The sequence below is a fragment of the Engystomops pustulosus genome, chromosome 1, assembly GCF_040894005.1.
Source record: "Engystomops pustulosus chromosome 1, aEngPut4.maternal, whole genome shotgun sequence".
Classification (NCBI taxonomy): domain Eukaryota; kingdom Metazoa; phylum Chordata; class Amphibia; order Anura; family Leptodactylidae; genus Engystomops; species Engystomops pustulosus.
In genome coordinates this window covers 118,631,641-118,644,377 of record NC_092411.1, presented here as the reverse complement: position 1 = coordinate 118,644,377, position 12,737 = coordinate 118,631,641, and the positions used below count along the sequence as shown (strand labels likewise).

The following is a 12,737-nucleotide window of genomic DNA, read 5'->3' as shown; positions in this document are numbered from 1 at the left end:
GTCATCATGTAGAATTCTTGTTTCCCATACCCCTTCTAATTCCATGGCCATGTTTTCTGCTATAAACATGGGTTGTTAGATCTGATGCTTACTGATGCTGCCGGACGTAATGAATAAGCCACATTGCCACTGAAAGGTTATTAATGAAATTAAATATTTATTTATACGAACAAAAGGAAAACAAAACAAGAAAACATTAAAAATTCAGTAAAAAAAACCTGCAGTCATACACAACATGCACTGCATGTCATTGTGTGGCTGTCAGCTTGCAACACTTCATACTGTATTTTCATTTAACAACAGGTAGAGGGTACATTTCTGGCAAATGTCTGGCAAATATCGATAACACTTTCATATGGCATAAGATGTCATTTTACATGTGACTTTTTATCCACAGTGGTCACTTGCCTGGTCACTTGTCTTGGATAATGTAGATTTCTTACAAAAATCTACTTCTGACAATCCTAGCATCGAAGTTTTACATGTTCACATTTGTTTAGACTGAATATAAAAAATACTGATAGAAATTTGGTTTTCGCCATTCTCTGTTCTATGGCATAAAAATGTCAGTGTAGCTGTATTTCCTTGACCATTACAGCAGGCTTCAGATGTATAAGGCCCATACACTTATGTTAGTTGAACAATCTCTATTGTTTGCATAGACTTTACCCATCACTCCATTCATTATCTCCTTTCCTAGGCAACACATAAACGTCTCTCAAAACACCTGGAACTTGTCTCAACCAATGGCCAACACATAAACTCTGCAGATTTATAAGTGCCATATAGGTCATGTGACTATGGCACGCCGGTATGCTTTGCTGTTTCCCCTGACTGGTGTAGCACCACTACTGTATTAGCGCACTGTACTAGCAGTGATATCTGACAACACCAATCATTCTTTTTCCATTCCGGAACTCTCTACTTTTCAGTTGTCAGCTGTACAATGTTGACTGTGAATTCACACATATTAGTTTATGTATTACTCAGTCATTTGTCTCCACATGATTAGTACCTTCAGCCTCTTCTGAACCTTCTGAGCTGACTATTGACTCAGAGGTGGATGCTTGTACAGAAACTTCATAAGAAGGAGGAGGTTCTTCATTTATATAGGTTTCATCCACAATTTCCATGGCAGTCGCAGTGTACAGAGGAGGGGGGATGTTGAAGCTTCTTGTGTCTATATTGATGTGACAGGTGGGGTTAGAATTTTGAGCGATGTCGTGTATCACACTGTCATAGGATGGAGGGTAATAATCAGGCCTGAAAAGACAAGATAAAACAGGTTCTCATTATTTGGTCTTCTATTTATCTTACAGGAACAAATGGGGAAACAAACAATTTTCTATGCATTAGAAATGTAATTTTATGCCTGTCACCTATCATCCTTTTTTATGCTGCAAACCTTGGATCGAGTGTATCAGATGGTTTTAGATTCGCTAGCTGGTACTAATGTTTTTCTTGTAAACCCTAGTGACTTGACTTACTACTAGATCAGTTCAACATGACTGTCTACTTATACGACTTTCTTCATAGATTAGTCATATGATGAAAGTGCTGAGTGCAAATAAATATGAATTGGTGTTTATTATAGGAAATCTACCTTCTAGTTATGTAAAATAAACTTTCCCTTTCTTGCTTTCACTGGAAAAAACTTCTAATATGTTCACATTTAAACTATCATGTGTTCTTTTGATATATATATATATATATATATATATATATATATATATATATATATATATCTCCAAATAGCATCCACTATATATTAAAGTGTAATTGCAATTGTGATTACAGTATCAAAACTACACACAGGTAAAAATAAAAGGACAATTTAGAACAGTTTAAAACTTAGCTACATACCTGTCTACAGTCTCAATATGGACTTGTTGTTGGCTATGAATTCTCCTAATTACATTTTGGAATAGACTTTTGTGGTTAGCCTCATGATATGTGCTCCAAAAAATCCCGATCAGGAGAAGAACAAATCCTAAAGGCATTACAGTATATGCCACAATAGTCTCACTTTGACAATTACAAGAGTAACTTGAGGACACATAGAAGGCTCCCAGGCACACCAGAGAAAAGCCAGCAATTAGGAGTGAGAATCGGAGCACTGTGTACACACTATTCTTCATCTTCATGACTGCAGACTGTGAGTGGCAGCTAAGAAAGTCTACAGAGCACTACTACTCAGTGGTTTTATATGTGAGTAGCAAAACTGCCCTTTGGACAATCATTGATATAGTCATACACATGACATTCATTAACCATGGGGTGGTACAGTAGTATTACATGTAATATCCACTGAGGTTAGCTTTTAATCACATCATAGGCAAATATCCTGTATTTCATTCTTACACAACTGCTTGTTTTGACGCAGAGGAGAGACTGTGTGCCACATGGATTTTTCTTTATGAAAGAACATTCAAGAACTTTCAAAAGCAAAAAGCAATTTTTCTACACCATAAGCCAAGGCATAGCTTTAGGGGCTGCCGAAGCACCTGAACGCTGGTAATTGAGGGTGCCCACATAACCAGTAATGTAAATGGTACTGATGGTAGGTCCCTGTTACGGATTTTACATGGTGGCACAATAGCATCAATATCTCTGACCATGAACATGCATACTTTTGGTTATTCTAACACATATAGATATGTTACCCAAAGAACCTACATTTTTTCTTGGTTTCTTTGGCTTCTTCTCATCATTCTTTACTAGCTTTCTTGCAAACTCACACTCCCAAAAAAACTGTGTCTTGTGCAGCAAGTATGAAGATTAACCATTCACCACAAAGCACAAGGTCTTTCAAACATGTAGATGTAATTGCAGACAAGATATGATAAAATAACTTATGCCAGAAGGATATGGCTTTGTTTTTGTCTGTGAAGATGAGATATCACTAATCACAGTTACTCTTTGACATTTAAGTAGGGAAAAAACACTAAATCATCATTCCACTGTAGGAGAATGTTCCAAGCATTGCGTAAGTATGTAAGGAAACTGCATTACTGAACACGTCTATGCAGCCATAAAATAGGAATTGTTCAGAAGTTTACTGTTAAAGGTCAAGCTTCTAGAATATACAAACATTGACATTTATTCCTTGTGGTATTTACTTAAAGGGGTTTTGTCATTTACATTCAACTTTACATTAATCTGCCATATGTAAATATACATTTCTTTATTTAGATGTTATTAAAAAATTTTTTACCTGTGTGAAGATAATTTCTCATTAATGTAGTCATATGGTCCCTTAGAAACAAGACTATGTCCATGGATACGACCACCTCTGCTGGAGTGATTGCACAAAGAAACAAAAAGTTTCTTTATATAAAAAATGTCCAGTCGTCCCACAGCCGTCCTGTAGTAATGAACGCTAAAGCTAGATGGTCAGGCAGGGCTCAATAGTGCATGTCTGGCCACCGCTGTCAGATTGCTGGGTGGTCGTATCCGAGGAAGCTATCTTGCTGCTAAGGGACAAAATGGTTACAATTATTATCTTCACACAGGAACTTCATTTTTAATAACATCCAATTGAAGAAATGTTTACATATGGCAAATGAATTCAATTAAATATGAAAGCCCAGATGGGAATACCCCTTTTAAGGAAATCTATCATCAAAATCAAGCATGATAAACCAGGAATACTTACTCATAGATCAAGGCACTATGCCTGTGGTAATCTTTTTATATTTGTTATCCAATAACTGCTTCTTTATAAAATCAACTTTTAAAATCATGCTAATGAACGCTCTGGTGAGCATTACTGGAGGCCCCCATGCTGTAGTTTCACAGGCTGTTATACAGTGCAGGAGAACTTCCTCCCTTCCACATTTTGAAATCGCAGCATGCATAAGGAGGGGGGAGGGTTAAACATGCTCCTGCACAGTGTAAAAGCCTGTGAAGCTATAGCATGAAGGGGCTCTGGTAACATGCCCCCGTAGCACTCTGGATCATTAGCATACTTTAAAAACTTGATTTAAGAAGAAAGGAAACCATGGATAACCAATATAAGATTTACACAGTCACAGTATCTGGATCTATGCGTAAGTGTCCCTGGTTGATTTTGATAATAGACTTCCTTTAAATAACAGAATATATAGATTTTTTGGAGACGGTTAATGGAGCTTTACTGTCATCCCATTCTTAATAACAATATCTATGTTCTCTTTATTCTCAAAAGTGTTTAATGAGGTTGTCTTTTCAGGCTTGATTATTACCCTCCATCCTATGACAGTGTGATACACAACATCACTCAAAATTCTTACCCCACCTGTCACATCAGTATAGACACAAGAAGCTTCAACATCCCCCCTCCTCTGTACACTGCGACTGCCATGGAAATTGTGGATGAAATCTATATAAATGAAGAACCTCCTCCTTCTTATGAAGTTTCTGTACAAGCATCCACCTCTGAGTCAATAGTCAACTCAGAAGGTTCAAAATAGGCTGAAGGTGATAATCATGTGGAGACAAATGACTGAGTAATACATAAACTAATATGTGTAAATTCACAGTCAACATTGTACAGTTGACAACTGAAAAGTACTGGAACGGAGAAGGAATGATTGGTGTTGTCAGATATCACTGCTAGTACAGTGCGCTAGTACAGTAGTGGTGCTACACCAGTCAGGGGAAACAGCAAAGCATACCGGCGTGCCATAGTCACATGACCTATATGGCACTTATAAATCTGCAGCGTTTACGTATTGGCCATTAGTTCAGACACATTCCAGGTGAATCCAATGTTTTGGTTTGAGAGACATTTATATGTTGCCTAGGAAAGGAGGCTATGAATGGAGTGATGGGTAATGGGTACGCAAACAATAGAGATTGGTCAACTAATATAATTGTAAGGGCCAAGGTCGGGGATTCCATCCATAAATCCAAATGAGGATAAATACAATTTTTTAACACAGTGCTGGATTGTCTTCATTCTCTTTTGGATTTATGTATGGGGTCCTGGTCTAGCCAGTGTTTCAGTCTTGCACTGTGATGCGACTTCTCCCTTGAGCACATGGATCACAACAATGGAGGAGAGGGGTAAGCTGTAACGGTTTTTACCTCCAAATGGATTAGTGTTAAGGTCAAGGCTCTTAGTGGGGACTGTCTATTCCCTGGATCTCCAAAAATATTAAAAGATGTGCCTAGGCACAAAAACTCCAGCACTTCATATGAACAGCTTAATAGTAAAAAATGTAAAACTCCTCCTGATTGCCACTGGCAATTCCGTCTCTGCTATATAATCTGTCGGCTCCCAGCATTCCTCGCCAGATCTTCTCCTAGGACCTTCCAGGGTTTCCAGACCTAGCTTCCTAAAGCTGCTCCCAAAGAAGAGAAAGCCTTCTTATGTGCCAGCATTCCTACGCTTCCTGTGTCTTCAAGGGTTTCTGTGTCTCCAGCGTTCCTGTGTCTCCAACGTTCCTGTGTCAGTCCGCCTCCTTGTTCCTGCTGTGCCTTCCAGGGTTCCAGTCCAGCGGTGTCTTTAGTCCGTGCCAGTGTTACCAGTGTTCCTTCGTGTTCCTGTGTTACCAGTGTTCCTCCGTGTCCCTGCTGTCTTCCCAGGCTCGGACTGTTTCCTGCATATCCTTTACCTTGGCTGCCACCTTGGCTGCCACCGCGGGCCTCATACCATCCCCTGTGGTGGTCCAGAGGGCCACAGCACAAAGGGGCTTTGGAAACACCCCCAGAGTCATACAGGATCATTAGCATAATTGTACAAGTGGATATTAGAAGGAAGGAGGTCAGGGATAACCCAAATAAAAAGATTACACAGTCACGTTGCCTGGATCTTTGAGTAAGTGTCCCTGGTTTATCATGCTTGATTTTAGATTATTAGATGGTAGATTTCCTTTAAATATTTTGTGGCCTGCATTATTATATATTGGTTGATCTATGGTTTTGTATTATTTATTTATTCTGAGATGGTATTTTGGTTCCACTATAGTATTTAATACTGCTGGGGAGTTTTTTGCGAAGTCAAACCTTTCATGTACACTTGTAAAATTATCAATATAATGTATGTGTTATAATCCCTATAAGTTGGGTACTTGAATACACAAAATATTCTTTTTTTCCGATGTATTCAACTGTAGTGTCATATCTAAATTGGTAAATGTGATAATTGAATATAAAGCAAAGCAAACAAAAAAATTGATGGGCATTGTGTTAAAGCCAACTCCAGAGTCAATGAGTAAAACCTTTAATAAATCGGAAGCTGGGCACACATTCAACAAGATGTTCCACATGACAGTTCAATGTGACATTTTATTGCACAATAATTGTAGGCTGCGTCCGGTTGTTAAAAGTTCACAGGATGTTTATTGTCCATTGCAGGAAAAAAATAACATCTTTTCATTAAACATTTTGACCATTCTGGAATTTTATATTACACTGCTCGTTTATGGTCATAACTTGATGATTGCACATGATTGTATTTGGGTAATGAGTCATTCAGGGTATGAGAGCCATAGCTAAACCCCTTGTTACTGAAATCACTACCATTACATTTTCTTTATACATTTTTGGCCTCAAAAACTGCTAAAAAATGTCCCTGTCGCCCATTTAGAAGAATTAAAGTCGGAGCCAGACAGTTCTTTTTTCATCCCACTTTTTGGAACTAAGGTGATGAAAGTATTTGAGAGAGTCCTTGGGCACATTTATCAAAAACAATGCAAACTGTAGTATGTGCAGTCTGCCTGTGAAGTGTGAAGAGAGTGCGAGATTAAGGAATTGTGCCACCTGTGTGAAGTTGGCGCTCCCTGCACTGTTCCAACTTTTTTTTTGGTGCACCTTATGGGGCGTGTGACACCCTTCTGTTGGCCATGATAAATGTGGCGCATGGTCCGACTGTGCACTGGAACACCTCTTTATGTGCAGAAATTTGTGTTGCATCGGGTATAGTGCAGCCGTGATGCAAATGAGTTGCATGCCACACATCAGGCCCGGCGCCAGCACCCGGCCAACCCGGGCAAGTGCCGGGGCCCCGGGGTACTGGAGGGGCCCACTCGGGCCCCCGGATCAATTGTACCAGTGTCGTTATAAGAAACTGGTACAATTGATCACCATCCGGATCTATTTCTGCCTCTATGCTGCGCTGGTCGGGAGCGCAGCATAGAGGCAGAATCTGAAACTCACCTGTCCCGGTTCCCACGATGCAGCGCTCCGCAGGGTATGCGACGGCTCTGAAGCCGGCGCACATGATGACGTCATCAGATCACGTGTGCCGGCTTCAGAGCCGGCGCGTACGGGAGGCCCAGGCCGAAGACAGCTGCAGGCGCTGCTCCGGGGGAACCAGGAAAGGTAAATTCTTTTGTTCTTTTTTCTTTCCCGGAGGGTGGGGGGGTTCAGTGTGTCTGCAGGGAGAGGGGGGAGGGAGGGAGGGAGGGGGTCAGTGTGTCTGCAGGGAGAGGGGGGAGGGAGGGTGGAGGTTATTGTGTCATCAGGGAGAGGGGGGAGGGAGGTTGGGGGTCATTGTGTCATCAAGGAAGAGGGGGGAGGGAGGTTGGGGGTCATTGTGTCATCAAGGAAGAGGGGGGAGGGAGGGTGGGGGTCAGTGTGTCATCAGGGAGAGGGGGGAGGGAGGGAGGGGGTCAGTGTGTCATCAGGGAGAGGGGGGAGGGAGGTTGGGGGTCATTGTGTCATCATGGAAGAGGGGGAAGGGAGGGGGTCAGTGTGTCATCAGGTAGAGGGGGGAGGGAGGGAGTCATTGTGTCCGGAGGTGGGGGTCAGTGTGTCCGCAGGGGGAGAGGGGGTTCAGCGTGTCCGCAGGGGGTTGAGGGGGTCAGTGTGTCCGCAGGTGGAAGGGGGGCAGTCAGTGTGTCCGCAGGGGAGGGGGGGCAGTGTGGCCACTGGAGGGCGGCCCACGGAGGGGCCCACTAAGGCGTTGTCGCCCAGGGGCCCACTAAAACCTGGAGCCGGCCCTGCCACACATACTGTATGTGGTGTAGACACTTCTTAAATACATGTGCAAGCTGTTTGCGCATAAAAGAACATGCAAAGTCCGTAAACTGGCGCTGGGTATTAAGTAAATGTAGCTCCATGTATATTATACTGAATGCCACTCTACATTAAGAGTGCATATATAGTTTTGGTATGAGATTGTAGGATACCGTATATGCTGCTCAATTTAATATTACTACTTCTCATTGCTCTAGTAAAGCATAGTATAGCATGTGAACATAACTCTATGTTGGACTTTGTATTACATGCTTTTTAATATAATGAAATAAAGCAGACAAATAAAGCCTAATTTTGGTATGTGAAAAAAATTATTTAGGGAAAGTGTTTCATATTTGATGATAAGGTATCAGTGAAGCTGTACAGAAGTAAAATATTAACTTAAAATTGTGATCTAAGTGTAGTTATAAACCGTTCAGCTAGATAAGCTTATGTGCTATTGCATAAATAGAGATACACAGTATTAATGGTTCTCCTAGATAAAAAGCAGCTCATCTGGAATAGCCACCTGCAGCATATGGAACTTTTAGCAATGTCGTAGATACTGGGGCCTCACATAAGGAGAGGTAATGAAGCAAACCACAATTGTTTCCTATTATCATGCTCACCAACATTGCTTGGGCACCTCATGACTGAATATACTAAGTTGTGGCACTGATATAGAATCCCATCATGTGATCCTCTGTCCTTGCATAAGATGAATATACACAATATGTGATGATAAAATAACAATGTTAGATACAATGTTTAATAAAATGTTTAATATTATTTTTTTATTATTATATTTATTTATTTTTTTGTTATTGCATTTTATTAAACATTGCTATTTTATCATCACACATTGGGGCACACTTACTTAACCGATTCATGCGTGTTCACCGAGGTGCGTTGTCCGGCGAGGATGAAGTTTGCCGCGATTCAACAAGATTGTGCGCTCGAGATCCTGCATGTGTCGTCCCGCTGAGGTCCTCCGGAGTTCACCTTCTTCTTCCCGGTGTATGTGAGTGCATGTCTTGCGACACATTTTGAATTTAAAACCCCGCGCTTAGTCTGAATTAGTCGGGTTGTCCGACGGCCACCCCCCATTTGTGTCGCTTGAAATTCAGAGCGCTTGTGGGATACTATATCAGTGCCACAACTTAGTATATTCAGCCATTTTAGCAATGTGTAATGCACAAAGCCTAAGGCAGCAGGAAGGTTGCCTGAGAACAGATATTCAGTGAAGCAGCCTCCTTATGTAATTTTGATGCCTGCCACAATCATGGTAAAACAGGCAGTCAGTAATCTTAAATTCCAATCCAGGAAATTTTCAGCTCCTTGGCTTAACACGTCAGATGCGGAAATCGACAGCAGAGAGCAGAAACCTCATAGAAGAAAGTTTATATGTGATGTGTAAGGGATAATAAATATATGAGGTATGTGAGCATAAATTATCACAACCCCTAAAAGTGTCACTTTAGCCCTCTATTACTATTCCCCTTCTTAAAAATCCTTATATCAGCAATAAACAATGTCAGCAGTGTGAGGGGGCCCCAGCATCTGACCTGACACACTAAAGAATGGAGGATGTGCGCCACATATTATGCACATTGTACAAAATAATATGTATATAACAGGGCACATCATCCACAGTACACAGCTGAGCCGACAGCTCAGATTGAAAATTTCGGGGGAGAGGGAGGGGACAGCAGAATGACAGGACTAGAGATCTCTCATCTCTAATTCCTTTTGTGTACCTCCCTGATGTGGTCAGCATCTACTGGGACAGATCTGTGTACATTTATAAATGTACATATGAATGCATAATTATGTGCACATAAGTGAATACATGTGTATTCATCTTCAAATAACATCACCTACGTGTTGGTTGAAAAAATAACTATCTATTTTTGGAAGCATGTTTGACGTTTCTTTGGTAAATTTGTAAGGCAGAACTTCATAGCCAACCAGTAATTTAACAAGAAGTTAGCGGTACACGTCAAGATTGTTGAACAATTATTGACCTTTTCACAATATGGTTAACAATTCGGATGTCCAGGAAAGGAAACATAGGAATCATTAACTGATGAGTTTACTATTTTAGTTCTTGTGATGTTCTCAAGTTCATGGTTGCAGAGTTTTGGGATAGTTGGTTAGTTAACATTTCCCTTCATTAGGTTTGCTATGCTCGCTCTGAGTTGTCTTGTTACAGATGTCCCATACTAGTCTTGCATTGGCTGTGTGGCTATATTGTTTTGTTCCTACTTTGGCACCAGGGCCATTTTAACACATTGCGAAGAGCAAAGGTTACAGGGTGACCCCCACCCATTATTCCTACAGTTATACCATATATACAGTATACAAGTAGTAGTAGTTTGCTATAGTCCCCAATTATACGGGGTAAAAGTAGCCATAAAGTGCATCATTGTATATATACATCATATATAAGGTAGGGGAGGAGGAGCACAATATTGTGTTGATGAATGTGGCATACAGTAGGACTTGTAATACTATGCAGGGTCCCTATATACAGGAATAGTAGTGTAGTGTGAACTGGAACTTAGCTGTGATGAAGTTTCATTTTTATCATATCGTAAATACTATGAGTAGCTATAAGGAACTATATGCAACCTATTTCATTGCTACTTCTGTGTGTCAGTAATTTGCTCTAAAGCAAATTTAACATATATATGTTATATATACCACAAAAGTAACATTCAGTGTAACATATAGTATGAAGGTATAAACCATTGCTTACATCAATAATGTAGAGATTTATCAGCAAGTTAGTTTCTCATTAACATGTTAGAGAAACACTTAATAAAAAGTGTCACTGAACTTAAGGTCATACACATGATATTTATTAGGGGTTGTGTTTTCATTACCAAGAGGTAGAGAACTGTATACAGAGGATGACATATTATAAACCATTGGAATACAAATAATGAAAGTCACTTGTGGCAGTTAGGTTTATTACAGTGTAAGTGGACACAAGAGTTATAATTCTTTGAACTTATATCAATTTTTTTCAATATATCTTTTTTCATACTATGGATTATTAATTTTGTATATAACAAGAAAGATTTATCAAGATTGGAGCTTCTTTCTAAGATGAGTATAATTCATTAAAATGTATGCGCCCATACTCTATCAGGGATTTCTAATTGCTGCCCTCTCAAAATATAGTGGTTCAAACACCTATTAGAGACCCTAAAAAAGTAAGAAAAAAAGTAAAAAATAAAAAAAAAAATTCCAATGACCACTTTCTCTAGAACCCACATAACAAACGAAATGATAAATATGTTAGGTTTATCTACATCCTAATATGTCTGGTGTGTTAAAATATAAAAATAATAATTAGATTTTGATAGAGAGGCATATTGGGATCTGGATAAACCTAACATGTTTATGATTATGAACTCCATAACAGAAAAAAAGTTCTCAAAATGGTATAGATGAAAACTTCAGCTTGATCCACAAAAAATGACACCTTATACAGCTCCTTATGCTAAAGTGGAAAAAAATAGTTTCTGAAAATAGCAACATTAAGAAATATTTTTTACAAAAGATTTAAATTTTTTTAAATGATTAAAATGTAACAAAGATATATAAATCTGGTATATTTGTGACCATAGTGGCCCGTAAAACAAATGAGATGTGTCATATGGACCACCTTGGGAAAGCTCTAAAATGAAAGCCTGTAAGAAAAAGCTGGAAGTTTTTTCTATGTTGGACAGACAAATTTCAAAAGAACATAAATACATAAAGGAGCTATGATGGTGTGTCCTACCCAGGGATTGGCTGCATTTAAAGAATCTAGGAAAGGGGTGAACATCACAGTCTATACTAGAACCCTGGGATTGGGAGAAACGCAGAATTCCTAATGAAAACATGAGAGCATGGCTATGTTTGGTGTCCAAAGGTTCATGTGGCACTAGTATCACCAGCCTAAAAAAGCCGACAAACTCCACATAAATGTAGCAGCTGATGTGGAAAATATAGGCCACGCCCACTTGCGCCAAAAAAGACGGACGAGTTGGGATAGTCAGAAAAATCTGTTCTTTCTGGCACAAACACGTTATAAATGATCCGTAACACTTTTGCACCAAAAAAAGAGTGTATGTATTGGTCACCCACACCAGGGGATCAATGGCTTTTGCACCCACAGGAAGCTGTGCTGCTTTGGACTTTTCTTTTTATATGCATCTATATGTATAAATACAGGCATAAATACAGTACATATAAGTCCACTTAGGTGATCAAAGCAGCCACTTTTAAGTTTGGAGTGCTGGCCTATTTTTGATTATTATATATTTAGTGGAGCTAACTAGCACCTACAGTAAGCAGGGGTGAACCAAGCCTGTCTACTGCCTGAGGTTGAGCCATAGAAAGATGCCCCTTCCCCATTTATGTAATATATACAGTGTAGAAAATAGATACAGCGTGTCGCCATGTAGTATAAAATAGATACAGCGTGCCGCCATGTAGCATAAAATAGATACAGCGTGCCGCCATGTAATATAAAATGCATACAGTGTGCCGCCATGTAATATAAAATGCATACAGCATGTCGCCATGTAATATAAAATGCATGCAGCATGCCTCCATGTAATTTAAAATGCATACAGCGTGCCGCCATGTAGTATACAATGCATACAGCGTGCCGCCATGTAGTATAAAATGCATACAGCGTGCCGCCATGTAGTATAAAATGCATATAGCGTGCCGCCATGTAGTATAAAATAGATAAAGCATGCCGCCATGTAGTATCAAATAGATACAGCATGCCGCCATGT

General features: G+C 39.8%; 1 protein-coding gene across 1 annotated transcript; it reads right to left on the bottom strand.

Annotated features, from left to right (window-relative positions):
• Positions 1 to 452: 452 nt before the first annotated feature.
• TMEM252 (transmembrane protein 252) lies at positions 453 to 2,144 on the bottom strand. The gene is made up of 2 exons (XM_072126444.1): positions 1,864 to 2,144; positions 453 to 1,263 (listed from the first exon to the last, which is right to left on the bottom strand). The coding sequence occupies exons 1-2, from the start codon at positions 2,142 to 2,144 to the stop codon at positions 987 to 989; spliced, it is 558 nt and encodes a 185-aa protein (XP_071982545.1). The 3' UTR covers positions 453 to 986.
• Positions 2,145 to 12,737: the final 10,593 nt, after the last annotated feature.